Source organism: Pseudorca crassidens, chromosome 2 (assembly GCF_039906515.1).
Source record: "Pseudorca crassidens isolate mPseCra1 chromosome 2, mPseCra1.hap1, whole genome shotgun sequence".
Lineage (NCBI taxonomy): Eukaryota > Metazoa > Chordata > Mammalia > Artiodactyla > Delphinidae > Pseudorca > Pseudorca crassidens.
In genome coordinates this window covers 21,524,428-21,546,741 of record NC_090297.1, presented here as the reverse complement: position 1 = coordinate 21,546,741, position 22,314 = coordinate 21,524,428, and the positions used below count along the sequence as shown (strand labels likewise).

The following is a 22,314-nucleotide window of genomic DNA, read 5'->3' as shown; positions in this document are numbered from 1 at the left end:
GCTGTATATTACATCTCCATGACTTACTGATTACATAACTGGAGGTCTGTATCTCTTAATCTCCTTCAACCTATTTTGCCCATCCCCTACCCCCACCCTTCTGACAACTACCTGTTTGTTCTCTGTACCTATGAGCATGTTTTTATTTTGCTTTGTTTGTTTTTTAGATTCACATATACGTGAGATCATGCAGTACTGGTCTTTCTCCAACTTATTTCATTTAGCATAATACCCTCTAGATCCATCCATGTTGTTGCAAACAGCAAGATTTCATTTTTTATGGATGAGTAATATTCCACTGTGTGTGTGTGTGTGTGTGTGTATGTGTGTGTATACATACACACACACACACACACACATCATAGCTTCTTTATCCATTTGTCTATTAATGGTCACTTAGGTTGCTTTCATTATCTTGGCTATTGTAACTAATGCTACAATGAACATTGGGGTCTATATATCTTTTTGTTGTTTTTGTTTTTGTTTTGCGGTACGCGGGCCTCTCACTGTTGTGGCCTCTCCCGTTGCGGAGCACAGGCTCCGGATGCGCAGGCTCAGCGGCCATGGCTCACGGGCCCAGCCGCTCCACGGCATGTGGGATCTTCCCGGACCGGGGCACGAACCTGTGTCCCCTGCATCGGCAGGCGGACTCTCAACCACTGCGCCACCAGGGAAGCCCTATCTTTTTGAATTAGTATTTTTGTTTTCTTTGGATAAATACTTAGAAGTGAAATTGCTGGATCATACGGCAGTACTATTTTTAATTCTTTGAGGAACCTCCATACTAGTGGCTACACCAACTTACAATCCCACCAACAGTGCACAAGGTTCTATTTTCTCCACATCCTCATCAACGCTTGTTGTTTGTTGTCTTTTTGATAGCCATTCTGACAGGTGTGAGGTGGTATCTCATTGTGGTTTTGATTTGCATTTCCCTGATGATTAGTGATGTTGAACATTTTTTCATGTGACTGTAGGCCATCTGTATGTCTTCTTTGGAAAAACATCTATTCAGGTCCTTGGCCCATTTTATTTTTTTTGATAAACTTCATTTATTTATAGCTGCATTGGGTCTTCGTTGCTGCGTGCGGGCTTTCTCTAGTTGTGTCAAGCGGGGGCTACTCTTAGTTGCGGTGCGTGGGCTTCTCATTGCGGTGGCTTTTCTTGTTGTGGAGCACAGGCTCTGTGGCGGGCGAGCTTCAGTAGTTGTGGCACACGGGCTCAGTAGCTGTGGCTCGCAGGCTCTAGAGTGCAGGTTCAGTAGTTGTGCACGGGCTTAGTTGCTCCACGGCATGTGGGATCTTCCTAGACCAGGGCTTGAACCCACGTCCCCTGCATTGCCAGGCTGATTCTTAACCAGTGCACCACCAGGGAAGTCCCCTCTGCCCATTTTTAAATAGAACTGTTTGCTTTTTTGATGTTGAGATATATGATTTTTTTGTACATTTTGGATATTAACCCCTTATCGGATATATCGTTTGCAAATATCTTCTCCCATTCAGTGGGTTGCCTTTTCACCTTATGGATAGTTTCCTTCATTGTGCAAAAGCTTTTCAGTCTGAGGTAGTCCTATTTGTTTACTTTTGCTTTTGTTTCCCTTGCCTGAGGATACATATCCAAAAAACATTGCTAAGACCAATGTCAAAGAGCATACTGTCAATGTTTTCTTCTAGGAGTTTAATGCTTTCAGGTCTTACATTTAAGTCTTTAATCTATTTTGAGTTATTTTTGTAAGTAGTGTGAGAAAGTAGTCCAGTTTGATTCTTCTGCATGTAGCTGTCTAATTTTCCCAACACCATTTAGTGAAAAGGCTGTCTTTTCCCCACTGTATATTCTTGCCTCTTTTGTTGTAGATTAATTGCTCATATAAGTGTGGGTTTATTTCTGGGCTCTCTATTCTGTTCCATCAGTCCATGTGTCTGTTTTTGTGCCAATCCCATACTGTTTTGATTACTGCAGATTTGTAGTACAGTTTGAAATCAGAAAGCATGACACCTCCAACTTTGTTCTTCATTCTCAAGATTGCTTTGGCTCTACCTGCTTCTTGAGGAAGGAGTCTTCCTATACCAATAAATCGTTGACAAAACTAGTTGTGTCTTTCTTGTGTTAGGTCCTGACCTCTCTAACTCTGTAACTCCTGATTAATAAGAACTGCTGGGTATCAAAATGAAAAAAGATGACTAGGTTACCAACGCAGAAAATCAAATCCAGTCTCTTTCTAAATATCTCCAAAGACAGGGAACTCACTATTTCTCCAGGAAGCGTCTTGTCTTTTCCAAAAGCTTAAGAGAACACCTTTCCTCAGGTTGAGCCAAAACCTGCCTCCCTATCAGTCCCATCCATTAGTCCTGGGTCTGTCCTCAAAGGCCACACAGAGTAAGTCTAATCTTTCAGGCATATTTCAGAGGGAGAATAAAATAAAACTATAAGGAAAGGAAAAGAATGTCCTTTAGAAACAATAAACCACAAGGTGTGCCTGGAGGCCACCCACTGCTTTTACTGCCCATAGAACAATAAACAAATATGATCAAAAAGTGCATTTCTCAGGGAAGGAAAGCTAGAAATGAACTCCGATTTTCTTCAAATTGAAGAGTTTCTGTTACAATTTTGACAAACTATAAAATATTGAGATGGAGGCTGTGAATTTTATAGGATACTAAAAAATAAAAAGACTAAGGCATTTTCTAAGTATAAAACCATGAGAAAAATGGTTTTATTTTTTTAAAAAAAACCCTAAAGTAATGGGTTCTCTATGATATGGAAGGCTAATGAATAAAGAAAAAGAAGAGGGCTTCCCTGGTGGCGCAGTGGTTGAGAGTCCGATGCAGGGAACACGGGTTCGTGCCCCGGTGCAGGAAGATCCCACATGCCACGGAGCGGCTAGGCCCGTGAGCCATGGCCGCTGAGACTGCGCGTCCGGAGCCTGTGCTCCGCAACGGGAGAGCCCACGACAGTGAGAGGCCCACGTACCGCAAAAAAAAAAAAAAAGAAAAAGACGAGAAAAAATAATCAAATATTCCTCGATATTTAAAAAATAAAAAAGAGGACTTCCCTGATGGTCCAGTGGTTACAACTCCACACTTCCACTGCAGGGAGCGCGGGTTTGATCCCTGGTTGGGGAACTAAGATCCCAAATGCCGTGCAGCACGGCCAAAAAAAAAAAAAGAGGAGAATATGGTAGTATAGAAAGGTCAATGGAAAACTGTTAGAGAGCAACCTGCAGAAGACATGAAGGGATAAAAATGAAAGAATAAAAGCATAAATTTAAAAGTATATGTATATTACGTGTGGTTGATTCACTCTGCTGTACAGCAGAAACTAATACAACATTGTAAAGCAACTTTACTGTAGTAAAATAAAAAGTATATGGATATTTTAAGAGTGGGACAAGCAAAGTGGATTGTGATTAATTAAAAACTGGGAGGCAGTCACAATAGATAGTTAGGAAACAAAACTGGTAACATTTACTACAGAACTGAATTCAAAATGGATACTCAGGAAAAAATTTTTGGTTTGCATGACATTAAAAAAAGGACTGTTAAAAAAAAGTCTTGTCAGAATGTTTTCTAAGTGAAGGAAAAGCAAGGGAAAAAAACACAAAAAGTAAAAAGAAAAGGAAAAATGTAATTTACCTTGTATATGAACTTTTAAAAGACAGAAATGTAAACAAGTGGAATAGATTGTTAAGATTGCTAATACAGGAACATTCAAATGGAACTTGTATATGAAAATAATTTTTTTGGCAGCAGAAAATTTTTTTCCAAATTTTCAAGTTATTAGGATAAGTTATTTTTTTAATTACCATGTACATTTAAAGGAAAAATTATTTTTAAAGATCTTTCCCAGAGGACATTATGAAAGACTACAGACCTAAGTTAAGGATCGGCATCCTACTTGAGGAAAACAATCATTGCTGGTAACCGGATGCAATAAAACACTGAGCAGAAAGTTTAAGTCTTTGGCTTGGTGTATCCATAACAATAGTCAGAAAGAATAGTGGCAGTATCTCAAGAACAAAATGAGCTAATAGAAGGCAAACTTTAAGGACTGTTGGTTAAACTAAAAGTTAAACTAAATGAGCTTTTCTGGGTCATTCAAACATAGCCTGCGTCACAAATAGCACAAAACAGAAATGATGAATCTAAAGGCTGTAGGTCTTGGCTTAGGCCTTTATAAAGCAGGGCATTCAGAATGGTTCACTCTTTTAAAAAGTAGTTTTTACAGGATCATGAATCCTGGCAGAGGTGATGGGACAATCAGTGCCATATCTATTTTCTTCAGAATGGTCAAACTAGCTGCTCAGAGAATAAACAATAAAGCTGACCAGAAAGATGGTCTTTATGGTTCCTTCCCCTATGTAATCAAAATATCTAAATTAAGCATTTCTAGAAGGATCAATTCAAGAAGTTTAAAGTCACTAATACTAGCATTAAGAAGACAGCTTGCAGAGTCTCAAATCAAGTTAATGAAAAAGCCAACTTCATAGACGCTGTGTAACCAGCTAAATAAATAAAATTCAGCGCTGGTAAGCCTATATGCTGGTCTGCTCCCATACCCACCACTGCCTGGGAGGGAGAACCAAGAATGGAAGTTTTCAGAATGGAGATGATTCCAAGGATTTTAGGGAACAGTGTGTCAGGTGGTCTCACTTCAGGATGCCCAGGCCTGGAGGAACAGGAAAACAGGTGGCCCCAAGACTCTGCTGAGAAGCCGCCCACTGCACCAACATGGATGGGGCACCCTGGATATGAGGAGAAAGTAGCTCGTAAGCGAAGCATCACTGAGAAGGAGAGGGGAAAGTGAGGAATAAAAATGCATTTAGAAAGGCTTAAAATGAAACAAAAATATTTAAACACATCTCCTTCTCTCCTGAGCCAGCATCTGCATTGGGCTATCTCTGTTAATGCTAAGGAAGCATGGATTATCCCTCACAGACGGAGCAATACTGCCTTAATTCCAACTTGTCGGGAATTCCCTGGCGGTCCAGTGGTTAAGACTCAGCGCTTTCACTGCCGTAGCCCAGATTCAATCCCTGGTCGGGGAACTAAGATCCCACAAGCTGTGCAGTGCAGCCAAAAAAAAAAAAAATGCCAACTTGTCTCTGCTTTGCCTCTGGAGACCAACTCCTGCCCTGCCTGGAGGAGGCTACAGGCACAGATCACAATAAAAAGCATCTAGCTATTGACTTCTTTGAATTCGTGTGAGGAAGTTATTTGTGGACTGCAGAATTCAATTGCTATGAAATCCAGTTATATGTTCTAGACAAGATTAGATTTATAAACAAATATCAGTACTGTTTATTTATAAGATATCAAGTGGCTAGTGTAGCGAACCTGAGAAGTTCATGGACAACCACAGACTAGCTCCATGACACACCCTAAAATGTATTCCTGTTTCAGGAACTGTGTATGCATTTCAAACAGAAACATGCACACACACTTGAATTGGCTTACCTATCTCCATTGGTTGTGATCGACTCAAACTTGGATTTTTTCTTTGGGATTTCATTTTGAATTGAAGATGTAGAAAGTGTTTTCTGACTTTTAGTGGCAAAAAAAAAGGAGAGAGAGAGAGAGATACACACACTTTAGAAATCAAAGATTAATAAAACATCACAATGAAAGTCTTGTCAAATGGGACCAATGTAATACTGTACCCATTCTATGCAAGAGCTAATTATTCTTTTTTTTCTCTTTCATTTATTTTACTTAAAAAAATATAGCATAACACAAGGAACACACATGAAGCTGTGTTGTTACTTAAAGGGGGTAAAGCTTTCAATTCTGAGGTCAGGTGGGGCACGCTGTCCGCATGAAACAGACAACAAGCACAAATGTCCAGGTGGCCTGATCTAAGATCTAAGAGCTAATTATTCTTGATCATCAAAATCCACCAAAGTCTTGATTTCATAGGTCCTGGATGCATGGGTAGCTCGTTTCTATAGTCCTCCCCCAAATTCTTGGCCTTGATTAAATATTATCTGCTTTATTAATAACTATGAGAATAGAGTCAATAAAACCTCAGAAGTATAATCTATCTTACAATTTAAAAAGTATTTTCACATTCATTGTCTCACATGTATCTTATAATACCGTGAGGTATATACAAGGGATTGTTTCTATTTTGCGTAAACTGAGGCTCATCAAGGTTAACTGACCTACCCAGGGATATACAGCTAGTTAGCAGTGAAGCTGGGACTAGACACCAGGCTGACATATTTGAACTCCAAGTCCAGTTCTTCCTCACTCTATTTCTGTGAATCTTCTGGTGTCTGAGTCCCACAACAACACTAAAGATCAGTTTTAGCCCCAATAAGTTGACCCCCTAAAACTAGTCTGCAACCCTTTTACTTTGATGGATGTCCAATCGCCAAGCCCAAAGGATGTTTCAGACCTTTTCTTACTTGGCCTCTTTTCAATATTTGATACCACTGACCATGCCATCCATTTCCCCCCCGACTTTATTGAGGAATAACTGACAAATATAATTGTACATATTTAAAGTGTACAAGGTGACAATTTGATATACATGTACATTATAGAATGATTACCAAGATCAAGATAATTAATACACCCATCACCTCGAATACTTAATTCTTTTACTTTATTTTTTGGCTGCACCATGTGGCTTGCAGGATATTAGTTCCCCGACAAGGGACTGAACCCATGCCCTCTGCAGTGGAAGCACAGAGTCCTAATCACTGGACTCCCAGGGAATTCCCTCTTTTATTTTTTTTAATGGTGAGAATGCTTAAGATCTACTCTCAGCAACTTTCAAGCATACAACATGGTATTATTAACTATCGTCACTAAGCTACACATTAGATCCTCAGAACTACTTCTTCTTATAAAGTTTGTACCCTTTGACCTACACCTCCCCATTTCCCTCTCCCCCTGCCCCTGGCAACCACCATTCTATTCTCTACTTCTATGAAATCAGCTTTATTTTTTTTAAGATTCCACATAAAAGTCATACCACATGGTGTTTGTCTTTCTCTCTCTGGCTCACTTCACTTAGCATATGCCTTCCAGGTTTATCTATTGTAGCAAATAGCAGGATTTCCTTCTTTTTTTATGGCTGGATATTCCATTGTATGTATATACACATTTTCTTTAGCCATTCATCCCTCGAAGGACATTTAGGTTGCTTCCATATCTTAGGTATTATGAATAAAGTTATAATGAATATGAGATACTGATTTCAGTTCCTTCAGATATATACCCAGGAGTGATTACTGGATCATATGATAGTTTTGTTTTTAATTTTTTCAGGAAACACCATACTGTTGAGTCCTTTATGTATTTTGGATATTAACCCTGATCAGATATTTGGTTTTCAAATATTCACTCCATCCTTCTTGAGTGCTTCTAGAATCTATTCTCAGCCTCCAACCTGAGTCGTGTCATTAAAGAGCATGGTTTTAACAACTATCTATCATAGTGGTTAGAAATGATGTTCCCCAGATCACCTGCATCAGAATCATCTGAGATGTTTATAAAACAAAGCAGATTCCTGGACTCTATCCTAGATTCTACTGAATTAAACTCTGAGGTAGGGCCACAGAAATCCACATTTTAAACTAATCTCTGCTACCACTGACTCTTATGTGCTACCAATGGCTCATGTTCAAACCTCTCTTGTGAGTTTAGGCTAAACTTCCACTAAATAGTTCTTTTTTTTCTTGGATGTCATATCTATTTATTTGTTACTCTTAGAACATCTTCTTTTTGACCAAGGACAGCTTCTGTCTCTTGACAATCTGTTCCTTGCATTTTTCTTTGGCCTCCTTCATTCTCTTGACCAAAAGTGTAGCATATTCTGCAGTCTCTTCCTTATTTTTCTTAGCATGCTGTTTCTTCAGAGCAATATGCCGACGTTTGTGTTGCAGAACACGTGGAGCAACAAGACGCTGAATTTTGGGTGCTTTAGTCCTAGGTTTCTTACCTTCTTTGTTTAAGGGCCTTCTCACAACATAATGGTAGACATCATCTTCTTTATTTTTTTTAATTTATTTTTTAATAAATTTATTTATTTTTATTTTGGGCTGCCTTGGGTCTTTGTTGCTGCGCGCGGGCTTTTCTCTAGTTGGGGTGAGCAGGGGCTACCCTTCGTTGCGGTGCGTGGGCTCCTCATTGTGGTGGCTTCTCTTGTTGCAGAGCGCGGGCTCTAGGTGCGTGGGCTTCAGTAGTTGTGGCTCATGGGCTCTGGAGCGCAGGCTCAGTAGTTGTGGCGCACGGGCTTAGTTGCTCCACGGCATGTGGGATCTTCCCGGAGCAGGGCTCGAACCCGTGTCCCCTGCATTAGCAGGCAGATTCTTAACCACTGAGCCACCAGGGAAGCCCCATCATCCTCTTTAGAGAGCTTAAAAAGTTTGCGGATTCTAGCTCTTGGGCCCCAGGCAATGCAGCACAGTTGTATCAGCAAATCTAGAAATATCCTTCTCACCTTTTTTCAAAATGACCAAATTCAGGACACTCAGATTGGCATCCACAATGCGACCCTGTACAGATCTGCACTTTCTTTCTCCAGTCCTCCTTGGCCTGTAACAGGAATGCTGTTTACGCAGTAGCAAGCAGACGCGGCTGTGGGTCGTGCCACCCGGCTTCATGGTCCCTTGTTTGTCACTCTCACCACTGATTTGGACCACATAACCCGTCCATTCTTCACCTGGAGCATCAGCAGCAATTTCCATGGCCATAAACTTCTCACAGATGGTACAAAGTTTGCGTTCATAGTTCACTTCAGTGAGTTTCTGGCAGACAGTGGCTGGGAAAGATGTTCAGCTTCATCCTGAAGCAGCCGTTCACCTCCAAGGTGCTACGGAAAAGAGCTAAATAATTCTTCTTGATGCTTTAAACTCAACTTTCCAAAACTGAACTTCTTTTTCCCCCCTCCTATACTCTCTCTCAGATAAGGATCTACCCATTCACCCAAGTAAGAAATTTGAGAATTGTCCTTTACTCACCCAGCTCCTGCCGATCTATCTGTTCATCACATTATCTAATTTACTCAAAAATCTCCTTCTAAAGTATCTTCCTGAATCTGCCTCTTCAGTGTCAGTGCCTCAAGTTGAGGTTCTCTATTAACATCTCTTATCTGGACTCTTACCAAAAAAGCTTCTTAACTAGGCCCCAGCCTCTTTTTCCTCCAATGCATTCTCCCTGGTAGTCTGGGTTAATTTTTTTTTAAATGCAGATTTGGCCCCTCCCCTGCATAGATCCTTTCAGTGGCTTCCCGTTCATGCTCCTTACCATGCTCCTTACCAGGTCTGCTGGATTCCTTTTCCTCCCATTTTCCAGCTCCCAATTATAAGCTCCAGCAAAATAAAAGGACTTGCTGTTCCCAAGTTCCGTGTGGTCTCATGCCCTCCATGTCTTTGCAAATGCTATTCCCTCAGCCTAGAATGTCTCTGCCCATTCCTTATCTGATGATTCTGACCCATCCTAAGATCTAGCTCCAACACCAGCATTTCTCTGATCTTTCGTTCCCTAACCTCCCGAGGCAGTTAATTACCACTGCCTCTTATGCCTGTATTTTGACATGTTTCCACTGTGATGCCTATCGAATTATCCTGCAATGATTTGATTACAGGTCTGTCTTCCCTACCAGACTGCATACTCTTGGATAGCAGCGTGAGTCTTTTACTTATCTCTGCATTCCTTGCAGAGAACCTGGCTCATGAAAGTACTTAACAATGAACAAAGAAAATCACAATGGTAATAATAACAACGAATAACTAAAATATACTGAAGCTTCCTATACGCCGGTTATAAAACTAATCACTATGCACATACTATATAATTTATTTCTGCAACAACTCCATGAGGTAATATTATTATTTCCCTCATTTCACAGATGAAAAAACTTGCCCAATATCCCATACAGAAAACTTGGCAGACCCAGGATTCAATCCAAAGCCAGAACTCTTAACAATTCTACAGATACTCTGAAACGAAGCTTAAGACAATAATGAAAGGACATCATTTTGACTGGATCTCACAAGGACAAACCTAGAATATCTATCAATCTCCTAGCCAATATGCATAAAAAAGCTGCATCCCTCAGACTGTGAAATGTCCAATCTTCTAGGGAGATAACCCACTCTAACGGAGGGGAGAACGTTACATGTTAAAGTGGAGTAAGTTCCACAAACTTTTAAGACACAACAGAAACCAAGTCAGAAAATCCTGATGCCTTATGGAAGTCTCTCTGGCCCTTGGATGATACATGAATTACAAACTACGACAAAGGAGATTCCCTCTATAGACTAATAACTAGAGAGAAAATAGGAAAATTTAGACAAAATGGTAGCTTCCATGGCTAATTGTGTGAGTATTACATCTGACCTCCCAGCACCTCTAGTCCTATCTCATGCATCTCGGGGTTACCTGTTATAATGGCTGCCACCACTCAGTCGACTGTACTGCTCCTTCTCCTGGTGGCTGGCACGGGAAGAACTGCTCAGGTGCTTCCTCTGCTCTTTGGTCTTCTGAAGGACCCGTTTGTATGAAAGTGTGCACAGCCAGCATAGCAATTTCCCATCTACCTGGAAGATGAGGAGACAAAGATAAAGAAGAAGGAATGTGCTAGTGCAGTGGCTAAGAACATGGGTATTAGGAGCTAGAACCTCTGGTTAAGTCCGGATCTGCCACTTACAAGCTGTGTGACCTTACGGAAGTCAGCTGGATACTCATGGGGTCAATTTCTTCATCTATAAAATGAAGGATAATAGAACCTACTTCAGAGGGCTGGTGCAAGGATCTAGTGACATAATGTAGGTAAAGCATGGTGCAAGGTACATAAAAATTGCTCAATAAAATAGGAGCTGGGGACTTCCCTGGCGGTCCAGTGGTTAAGGCTCCACACTTCCACTGCAGGGGGCACATGTTTGATTCCTGGTGGGGAACTAAGATCCCACATGCTGTGTGGTATGGCCAAAAAATTTTTTAAATAAATAAATAAAATAAAAATGAGCTGCTAATTTTATATATTTTTTTATTTTGTTTTTCTTCAACTTAACAGAGACCAGAGCAAAGTTCCCATAAGAATTTCAAAAGACACAAATATCTCTATGGTGCTCATCACGGAAAACACAGCAGGGAAAAGAGAAGACAGAAGATGAAACATAAAATTTATAATTTAGCTTTTCCTTTTCTTTTTTTTTTTAATTTATTTTATTTATTTATCTTTGGCTGCATTGGGTCTTTGTTGCTGTGCATGGGCTGTCTCTAGTTGTGGTGAGTGAGGGCTACTCTTTGTTGCGGTGCATGGGCTCCTTATTGAGGTGGCTTCTCTTGTTGTGGAGCACGGGCTCTAGGCGCGCAGGCTTCAGTAGTTGTGGCACATGGGCTCAGGAGTTGTGGCTCGCAGGCTCTAGAGCGTAGGCTCAGTAGTTGTGGTGCATGGGCTTAGTTGCTCTGCAGCATGTGGGATCTTCCCAGACCAGGGCTCGAACCTGTGTCCCCTGCCTTGGCAGGCAGATTCTTAACCACTGTGCCACCAGGGAAGCCCTATACTTTAGCTTTAATACCTTATAAATGGCTCATAAAATGGTATGCTGGATATCTTTTCTCAGATGGAAATAAATGTCTCCAGAGGGCTTCCCTGGTGGCGCAGTGGTTGAGAATCTGTCTGCTAATGCAGGGGACACGGGTTCGAGCCCTGGTCTGGGAGGATCCCACATGCCGCGGAGCAACTAGGCCCGTGAGCCACAACTACTGAGCCTGCGCGCCTGGAGCCTGTGCTCCGCAACGAGAGGCCGCGATAGTGAGACGCCCGCGCACCGCGATGAAGAGTGGCCCCCGCTTGCCACAACTAGAGAAAGCCCTCGCACAGAAACGAAGACGCAACACAGGAAAAATCAATTAATTAATTAATAAACTCCTACCCCCAATATCTTCTGTTAAAAAAAAAAAAATGTCTCCAGAAAAAGACTGATGGGCAAGTAGCTTCCAGGGCCCCAATCCCTGCTGGTGGCCTACCATGGCACTTTGTTTGATTTAGAAAAAGTTGATCACTTTGGGCAGAAGCAGCTCTGTACCAGGGTGCAGGGCACAGGGCTAGGAAAGCAGAATGGGGCTTCCACAATCCTCTGAAGCTGGGGTGCCTCTGTACAGCACTCAGATGGCAAAAGTAAGTTTGTGGGGTGGCCTGGTACACGTGGCAGGGCAGCAGAGCTGGTTGCAGTTACTCAGGTTGAGGAGGGAGTGTGCTGATATTTCATGGAATCTTAGTTTTCATGTCTTGCCTCTAAATTACATCTTCTGCCCCATCTTGAACATGGGTAAGCCAGACCATCATTTACCTAAAGTATTTGTCTTGTTAGCAAAAGCTTCTTTGCACCTTATTCTCCTAACCTATTAGCAAGTCATCCGTCCAAATCTATCCACTTCTTTCCAACTCCACTGCTTCCACCCAAGCAAAGCCATTCTTACTTGTCACAACTGCAAGACCCACCCAAATGATCTCACTATTTTTCTCCAGATCAACCATTTCCACATAGCTGCCAAAGAGGGCTCCTTAAATGTAAATCTGATTATGTCTCTCCTCGCCTTAAAATATAAAATCTAAACTTTTTACCATAGCCTATGTTGACTTAAATGTAGCCTCTGCCTGCCTTTATAATCTCATTCTCTGTTCACTCTGCCTTCTTTCTGTTCTTCCCATCTGCCAAGCTCATTCTTGCCTCTGGGTCTTTTCATAGCTGGTCTCTCTTTCCAGGATCTTTGCCCTCCAGGGCCTCCCATGGCTGCTTCCTTCTCATCTTTCCTGTTTCAGCTCAGATTTTATCTCCATGCAGGTCCTCCTGATTGCCCAATCAAAACTGGCCTCCCCAGTCACTCTCTACCATATACCCTATTTCCTTATAGCACTTACACCTAAAATCTGTGTTCATTTATTTCCTTGTTTGTTCTCATCCATCTCACACACATAAATAAAAGCTCTGAGAGAATAAGGTCTCTTCTGCTTAGTTCATCAGTGTATTTCCAACACCCAGAGCAGTGTCTGAGACATGATAAGCATCTAATTATTTGTTAACGAATGTATAAATGAATTTTGAAACCAAACTTCAATTTGCTGCATTTCATGGTTATGGGATATGGCCTGAAGGTCTGACTTTAGGAGGACTTCCCTGGTGGCGTAATGGTTAAGAATCCGCCTGCCAATGCAGGAGACACGGGTTTGATCCCTGGTCCAGGAAGATCCCACATGCTGCAGAGCAACTAAGCCCCATACGCCACAACTACTGAGCCTGCGCTCTAGAGCTCGCAAGCCACAACTACTGAGCCCACGTGCCTAGAGCCCATGCTCTGCAATGAGAAGCCACCACAATGAGAAGCCCACACACTGCAACAAAGAGTAGCCCCCACTCGCCGCAACTAGAGAAAGCCTGCGCCCAGCAACAAAGACCCAATGCAGCCCAAAAAAAAAAATAGGAGACCTTCTCCACGAAAGAGCTTTCACTGAAGAAGGGTTTGAAAACAAAGCAACTGCACTGAAAGAGAGCCAACACTAAACATGAAAATCACACACTGAACCACAGGACACTTTATTTCAGATCTCTCCTTCACAAACTTTAAAAATATAAAATCACCCTCTCAGAATTAAACTATCATAAAGAAATAATCATAGATAACACTGAGTACTTATCATGTGCCAGATTCCTTCTGAAGGGGTTTACACTTGACCTTCATAACAACGATGAGGTCTGAGCAGCCTCATTTACGGATGAGGAAACTGAGGCACTGATAGATTAACTCACCTGAAGTCACACAACAAATAAGTGACAGACAAAGATTTCAATCCAGGCACTCTGAGTCCAGATCATCCACTCTCAATCCCTAAGCTTGGTCCTCCTAAAGTTTATAAATAGATGATTGAGGATGCCTACAAATACGCAAACTCTTATGATAGGATTGTAACTAGAAAGTAGAAACAATGAATTCTAGTGTAATCCAAATAATAATAATATAGGTACCATTTAATGAAGTATAGTATATGCTAGGCTCAAAATTGTTTTATATACCTATCTCAATTAAATCTCCCTATGCCCTTGTGAAGTAGCTACTGTTATTCCCACAGTAAAGATGACAAAACTGATGCATAACAGGAGTAAATAATTTGCCCAGGATCATTCAGCTAAGCCAGAAGTGGGCTGGAACCCAGATCTATGGGACTAAAAAGCTTGTGCTCCAACTATTATTATATGTTACCTTCTGATTACTAATTCAGCTTCTCTAGTATCTTGATTCAGGGAAGAGGTGCCCTGGTTGGCAGGCAGGAGTATTCTGGTCACTGGAAAGTTACTTCCTCCCATTGTAAATTAATGAATTTGGTTACCACGAATCAGCTTTTGAGAGCCTAAGCATCTCTGAAAAGCATCTCTGGAAACTGAGAGTTTCTGTACTACATTCTTTCATTCAAAAAAAATTTATCGAGTACCTACTATGTGCCAGGCTGCTGGTAATACAGCATGAAAACAGATGGACAAAGAACTCATACTTTAGTGGGGGTGGACAAACATGTAAACAAACAAGATAATTTCTCATAACATTACATGCTATGAAGACAATAAACAGGGTACTATGATAGAGTGATCGGAGGAGTTAGTAAAGAAGGTCTCTGTGAGAAGCTGGCAATTGAGCTGAGACTTGACGCAAGGAACAAGTTATGACACTCTGGAGAAGGCTGTGTATCAGGCAAATCCAGCCGGCACAAAGGTGGAAATGAGACTGGTATATCTGAAGGACTGAAAGGTGGCCAGTGTGGCTGGACCAAGGGAGGAGGAGGGGAGTGTGATGGAAGATGGGAGTGTGATGGAAGATGAGACTGAGAGTCAGGTATGGGCCTTGCAGGCTATGGAAGGAGTTTGGGTTTCATTCTAAGTGCAACTGGAAGCCAGTTGAGGGTTTTAAACAGACCAAATCTAAATCATTTTAATTCCACCAAGGTACCATCATTCCACATAGAGGTTTATCTATATCATCTTCTTGTGGTCTTTAACTTCAACAGATAGAAACATTTAAAGAGCCAGATAGTAAAACTGGTAACAGACTATATCCTGCTTAAGTCACAATCTCTCCTTTAAAGAGTTTTGTAGAATTTTGCCAATCACCACTTCACTTATAAGGGATGTTGAACACTGTAATTCAAATTCTCATGAAATACTAACCTATGAAATGTTATAATATAATGGTCCACATTTGATAAATGAAGAAAACAAAGGCTGAATATCTTCTTCAAAGTCAATAACAGAATTTGGAGAGGAACTGAGAAATCAATCTTGGTTATATGTCTTTTTAACACAATTGGCCCACCTGAATTTCTCTGAAAGAAAAAAATATCCAGAAAAACACAGAGATTTACCTTCTTTCTATCATCTTTCCTGTCAAATGCACACTGCTGCTTGCACTGTTCACAAGAATATGGTGGTCCATACTTCTTCTCTGAATTTGTGCAGCGTTGGCATTTGTTGCCAATAAATGCTGCAATTATGTTGCAATACTGACAAGGTTTGGGCTTAAAGAGAAAAAAAAAAGTGTCAAGTAAGTATGTTGTAAAATACCAGTGCATTTTTTTTTCCAGTGCATTTTTTAAAGCAATGATTTCTATTATACACAGTTCATTAGTCATGGTAAAAATGCATTCCCAACTTCATAAATTTCCTTTTACACTGATCCAATAAAGCCCAATTCCTAACACCACATAAAGTGTTTTTCTGCACAGGACTATTGATTTTTAAATAAACAAACAAATAACAAAAACCCATTAGCATATATGCTGGGACTTCTCTAACCAATTCAACAGAACCAGCTCTTGGAGAAATGAGCAAGTGCGTCCAAATTTCTGAAAAGGCCTCTTTGACATTATCAGTGTATAAACATGTGGGGAGAATGCCTGCAAGGACACAGTATGCTGAACCCTAACACTGAAAGAAAAAAAGTCATTCATCAAAATGAATAGTCAACTGTTACCAAACAAAGAGGTCACGTCATAGGATTCATCATTCCCCTTCTCTTTACATACTGGTTACTGAAGCTTCTCAAGGAAAATTATAATCACAATCCTGCCACAGTGACTATAAACACAGAACTCCTTAATACTAAGTATTAGCTAAGTTTGAAAGCTAAAACACTACATAAATTTTTCTGAGAACATTTTTACGCATAACTAGGTCTTCTAATAAAAATATTGTAATTATATTAATAGTCCACAGAATGTACGGTCCCAAGAGACCTGACTGTTAGGTACAGAGAAACCCTACTTACCGTTCCATACAACTGCACATTCTGAGCACATTTCTTGCATATTGTATTGGTTTTACTGTTAAGGAAGAAAGAGACACAAGGCTTTATAAGAAAAAAATCGTTTTACTTACAACATTTGAAAACTGATTCTTCCTTAAGTCCAAGGAATTTGTTCCTTACTAAGTGCCAAGGTGGAATATGGTTTGGACATTTGATTAACTGAAGGGTGAGTATCTGGCCAGTAACTCTTTTAATTATTCTGTAGTTATAAATTTTATTAGCTCAAATACAAGGAGGCTTTGGTTAAAATGAAGAGTGAGTTATTTATGATTATGACATCTCCAAGTACCACTAAGTAAAATTATCAGATATGCAAAGGACCCTGAAAAGAATATTATGTTAGACCAAAATGGACTAGCAAAAAAGAAATTAATTCTCCTCAATTCAGATGAGCAGCTGAGAAATTCGAGATGAGGAGTAAAGTATTTGTGTTTGGGATATAAGCTCAGAGACTCTATCCATGTTGACCTTACTCTATGTTCTCCTCTATAAGTAAAAGTATGTGAAAATCCCTGATGTGGGGAAATAGATGCTAACACCAAATATTTTTTCAATATTTCCAATTTCTCTAAGAGCTAAGCACTGACAAAAATAAACACGCCCTTTCCCTTGTGAAGATCCAAGTCATAATATTACCTACATGCCTAAACTGATAAACTGCCTTGGGGAAAAAATATTATCTTCAAATAAAGTCTAACCCTTCACAAAGGGAGGTACAAACGAATGCTTCATGTTTAACAACAGTTTAAACAATATTTGGGGGCTAAAAACAAAATCACATAAAAATCCAGTATATTGTTACTTTGTGATTTTTTTCCCATACAGTTCCTATCAAAGTGACTACAAACTTAAAAGACAAAAGAAAAACCTCAAAGTAAAAATCATTAAATTAAAATGAGATATTCAAACAAAATATTTCCCAGGGCAATTTTCTGCCATTTTAAAAAGGCAGTTCAGGGACTTCCCTGGTGGTCCAGTGGGGTCTAGTGGTTAGGTCTCAGCACTTCCACTGCCGTGGCCCTAGTGGGGAACTAAGATCCAACAAGCCACGGGGTGGCCAAAAAGAAAAAAAAAAGGCAGTTCAGGAAGTGAAGTACATTGAAAGAGACCTCTAGAAAGAGGATTAGCATCAGTGATTCTGTGATGTTGAACATTTGGGTTTATTTTAGATTTATTACTCAAGGAGTGGGACATATATATCAATATATACAAATGCTCTTGACATTTTAGAAAAAAATGCAAAAAAACCTATTTCTATAATCCATCTTGAATTAATTTTTATGTATGGTGTGAATTAAGGGTTATACTTCAAAGCTCACCCTACACACAGAAATAAATTTGAAAGGGATCATAGGCCTAAATGTAAAAGCTAAAATATAAACCTTCCAGAGTATATTCTGTGTGTCTCCATTTACATGAAGTTCTAGAACAGGTAAAACTAATCTATGGTGGAAAGGAAAATCAGAACAGTAGTTGCTTGGAAAAAGCAAGGAGGGTGGGGACTGACTGGGTTGGGGTTAGAATCTCTGGGGTGATAGAAATGTTTTATATTTTGATGGGGTTTAGGGTTACACAGATATATACTGTTTGTAAAACTCATTGAATGATGCACTTAAGATTTGAGCATTTCAATGTGTGCAAATTTTACCTCTAAAAAAATTTAAAAACCATAAACAAATATTGAACTCTAAGTTAATGATATGCATGCTGAAGTGTTTAGGGTCAAGTACACTGATGTCCCCAACTTTAAACTGCATCACAAATAAGATGGATTAATACACTGATGGATAGAGAGATGGATAGATGCAAAAGTAGTAAGTGTAAATTGTAGAATCTAAGTAGTGGGTAGATGAGTGTTTACTATCTAGTTTTTTTAGCTTTTTTTTCTTTGAAAATATACATAACGAAATATCAGGGAAAATATTCCTAGAATTGAAATGAAGCTGACCAAAATTAGGCTTCTGGGTCCATGTGTGAGCTGGCAAACAGACCCCATCCTGCTTAAGGCAATATTACCTACAGCCACGGTTCCCCAAAAGTTTAACTTACTATACCAATAAACCACTTTGCTGCTATTAAAAAGTCCCCCAAAGATGTGTGCTCATTCACACCTAAATATTTTTCACACTTTTCAAAATGAGATTCACACAAGGCAAGTGTAAAGGCAAGTGAGTTTTTTCAAATGTGACTAGGGCTAACAAACTCTTTATCAGATTGTCACATTTTCAAAAGTATCTTCTTTTGGCTTATAAGTTCTTCAAACTCTGCATATAAATATACTAGAGCACAAGGCTCATGTTTTACTGTTGTGGGATTGGTTTCTTAGTGTCAAAAATGTCAAAACCATAATACAGGGCTTCCCTGGGACACGGGTTTGATCCCTGGTCCAGGAAGATGCCACATGCCGCGGAGCAACTAAGCCCATGGGCCACAACTACTGAGCCTGCGCTCTAGAGCCCGCGAGCCCCAACTACTGAAGCCAGTGAGCCCCAACTACTGAAGCCAGCGAGCCCCAACTACTGAAGCCCGCGTGCCCAGAGACCGTGCTCCACAACAAGAGAAGCCACCACAATGAGAAGCCCGCACACAGCAACGAAGACCCGATGCAGCCAAAAATAAATAAATAAATAAATAAATTTATTTTAAAAACCCCACAATATAAAATTATCAAGGATGTGAAAAATAAGTAACTAATAATTTAAGCAATTAATGAATAACTAGGGAAAAATATGTGTATTTTACTTCCATTGTGTTATAACAGGAAATGGCAGAATCTGTGTATAATGCAATTGATTACAAATCTATATATTACAATGCAACTGATTACAAATCTGTATATTGAAATGCAATCGATTACAGATTTTCAAAGGAAAAGCTCATGGTCAACGAAAACTGTACCTCTCCTGCTGGTACTCAGTCCTACAGTAGGTACACTTCACAACAGGGTGTGCAATCCGACATTCCTGAAATGAAATGAGGATATAATTTTAAAAGGCAGTCAGAAATGGAAAGTCTTCAGTAGGAGGCAGAAGACCTGGGTACTATTCCAAGCATAGCCACTGTGCTTGAGTGAGTCACTTAAACTTTCTGGGACTAATTTTTTTGGTCTGTAAAACTGGCACCACCACCCTGCATTGATGTGGGAGTTAAGTAAGAATTTATATGGAACTAGTCATAAATTGTAAAACAAAGGTATGAATAAGCCTCAGACCTAGGGAATGAGAAGCCCTGGATTCTAGTCCAGTTCTGCCTCCGCCACTGTGTGATTTTTGAGCAGGTTCACTTGTGAAATCAAAGTACTGAATTAAAATCATTATTGCTTACATATATAAAACTCCCTTAAAATCAATAAATATATACATATACAAACATATAATCAAATATGTATTTTTTAAGGCCAAAAAGGCATTCAGACATTTGACTTTTTGAGTTCTCTCATACCTAGTAAACAAAAGAGACAAAGTCATGGCCACTGAAAGCACTGATGACACACAATTATGAGTTAGCCATACCAGAGACACAAACTCTGGATTATCTGGAGATATCTCAACATCACTCTCCAGCCGGCTTGGTGACTTTTAACTGTCGCTTCACAGCCCCTCTATTCATTTATATAGGCAAAGCAAGATGAAACAACTTAAAAGAAAAAAAGAGAACTTGGACCTTCAGGGGTAAAAACTGATCAGCAGCTGGTTACTGCGACGACAGAAGGTCACTAACTAGAAGCTGAAATATCATCCTTTTGCTTCGTGCGTTTGACTGTGGGGCTTTATTATAAAGCCTGGCTACCTCCGACTCTGGAACTGGCTGAAAAGTGCCCGTGAAGCGCCCAGTTCGACACGATCGTCCCAGACAGCACCCAACTCTGGAGTTCTGTCCCAGGCGGGGCAGGAGGTTCCTAAGCTTGAAACCCGGCAGACCCCGACGCGGGAGGAAGCCAGCCCAAAAGGGATCTCCGCCGCGGCTGGTCGAGGGCGAGCGGGGGACCAGCTGTCCCCTCCCCCGACCTCACGGGGTCCGAGAACAATCCCTCGCTGTTGCTAAGCACCCGGACACGCCGGCCGCTGGGGCCTGGACACGGCCCGGGTCTCCCCCACGTGCCCCGCCAGCCCCCGGCGGAGCGGGTGCGGTTCCGCAGCTAGGCGGGCCTGCCACGCCCTGCCCGGGGGACCCCGCCGGGCGTTCCCACAGAACCGGGAGCTCCGGGCCGCGCCTCCAGCGTCCCAGTTCCCGGCTGCCGCCCCAGCCCGCGCACCTTGCACAGCTGCTGCCCCTGAGACAGCGCCTCGAAGGGGAAGCGCTGGTGGCACTTGGTGCAGGCGTAGAGCGCCGCCATGTCCGGCCCGGGCCGTGCTCACAACCCTACCGGCCCGGCCCGCCGCTTTATCTGACAGTCTGAAGCACAACCTGGCGGCGGCAGGCTGCGGGCTGCGGCAGGCGGGCGGGTTCTCGTGTGCGAGCGGACCAGGGCTGGCGCGGCGGCGCTGGACGCCCGTTCACTGGTTCATTTTGACGTCTATCAAGGAGGAAGGGGCGGAACACGGAGCTTCTTACGACTCTGATTCGGTCTGGACTGGAGTACGCCACTTATGACGCGCGCGGCCTCGATTATGTAAAGCGCAGTCACGAGGGGGCGCCGCTGGGAGGGAAGGTCTCCCGCGGGGGACTCTGAAGTGCCTAGGCTCCTCCCACTTCGCTCTCTGTTCCCGCCCTCGCTCCTCCTCTCTCAGCAGCTGGAGCCACCGTGCTTCTCGCGATATCTCCACGGAGTTGTGATGTTTTGGTTTCCATGGAGTTGCCCTCTCGCAGCTGGTTGAGCCGAGCGCGGTGCATTGTTGAACTAGAACTCGGCCGCCACCCCGAGCCTGAAGGAGATGGGGGCTTCTGAGAAAACGCCTCCAACGTCGGGGTAGGAGGGGCCCGCACAGCCCTCTCACTCGAGGGAGGAGAGGAAACGTGAGAGGCAACTTAGAGGGATGCCCTCTGTCTGAGATCCCTAAAAAAGAGGGACCTCCAAGGGTCCCTGACTTCCCGAGAGAAAGAAAGAAGCCCCAGAGAGAGCACCCCTATTTTGTGGAAGAGGGGTGCTAGAGTGATGACAGCTCCTCCCGGAAGGAGAAGACGGGTACTAAGGCGAGGCCCTCCACCCCTGAGAGTACTCGTGCCCAGGAGGCCCACTCTGAGTGGGATGCAATTGGCCTGAGGACTGCTTCCTACTGTGCCTAATCCAGTTGCACCCTCAGCTTCTCTGTCGAACAACTCCCTGGCATTTCCTGGTTAGGTCTGGCCACAGGAAGGCAAGCCACACCCTCCCAGCTACTCTGCCTCTTTTCAGGTCCCAGCGTGGTGCATCTAGAGGCTGTCCAAGGAATTACAAACTTGTTGTTGAGGCTTTGGCAAAGCTTCCGGCAGTGCTGACCTTTCCAGGTCTCTGCCCTATAGCCGCTCTTACTTTTTTTTTTTTTTTTTTGCGGTACGCGGACCTCTCACTGTTGTGACCTCTCCCGTTGCGGAGCACAGGCTCCGGACGCGCAGGCTCAGCGGCCCGCGCGGCTCGCGGGCCCAGCAGCTCCGCGGCATGTGGGATCCTCCCAGACCGGGGCACGAACCCGTGTCCCCTGCATCAGCAGGCGGACTCTCAACCACTGCGCCACCAGGGAAGAGCCTGCTCTTACTTTTGACTGTGCTCGCCTGAGCGATGCTAATTGCAGTTTTACCTAAACGTGCGTTTTTTAACAACCGAGGGCGCATTTATGACTTATAAATCCGTGCCCCCCCCCAATTTACTCTCTTTGATACCCAAATCCAGCCCGCTACTTGTGACTTTGCCCAAAGACCCGTATTAATCAAAGATTTAGACTCTGGGGTCAGAAAACAAAGGTTCAAAAATCACTTCTCCATTTCTACTAGCTAGGTAACCTTGAACTTCTGAACTTCTCACTATAGCTGAATTTCTCAGAGCCTCTTTCCTCAATTGTACAATTGGGTCATTGTGGGGATCAGAAAC

General features: G+C 42.1%; 1 protein-coding gene and 1 pseudogene across 2 annotated transcripts in view; both read right to left on the bottom strand.

Annotated features, from left to right (window-relative positions):
* FAM76A (family with sequence similarity 76 member A) overlaps positions 1 to 20,767 on the bottom strand; it is a 28,178-nt gene extending 7,411 nt beyond the window's left edge. The window contains exons 1-6 of one of the 2 annotated variants that reach the window (XM_067725023.1): positions 20,563 to 20,766; positions 19,206 to 19,270; positions 16,269 to 16,323; positions 15,367 to 15,519; positions 10,389 to 10,546; positions 5,454 to 5,540 (exon numbers count right to left, since the gene is read on the bottom strand). In XM_067725023.1, the coding sequence (XP_067581124.1) occupies positions 5,454 to 5,540; positions 10,389 to 10,546; positions 15,367 to 15,519; positions 16,269 to 16,323; positions 19,206 to 19,270; positions 20,563 to 20,643 (599 nt within the window). In that variant the 5' untranslated portion in view covers positions 20,644 to 20,766. Of the gene's footprint in view, positions 1 to 5,453; positions 5,541 to 10,388; positions 10,547 to 15,366; positions 15,520 to 16,268; positions 16,324 to 19,205; positions 19,271 to 20,562 lie in introns of both variants that reach the window. The other variant, XM_067725024.1, reaches the window with a different exon arrangement.
* LOC137218378 (small ribosomal subunit protein eS6-like) lies at positions 5,558 to 8,789 on the bottom strand (annotated as a pseudogene).
* Positions 20,768 to 22,314: the final 1,547 nt, after the last annotated feature.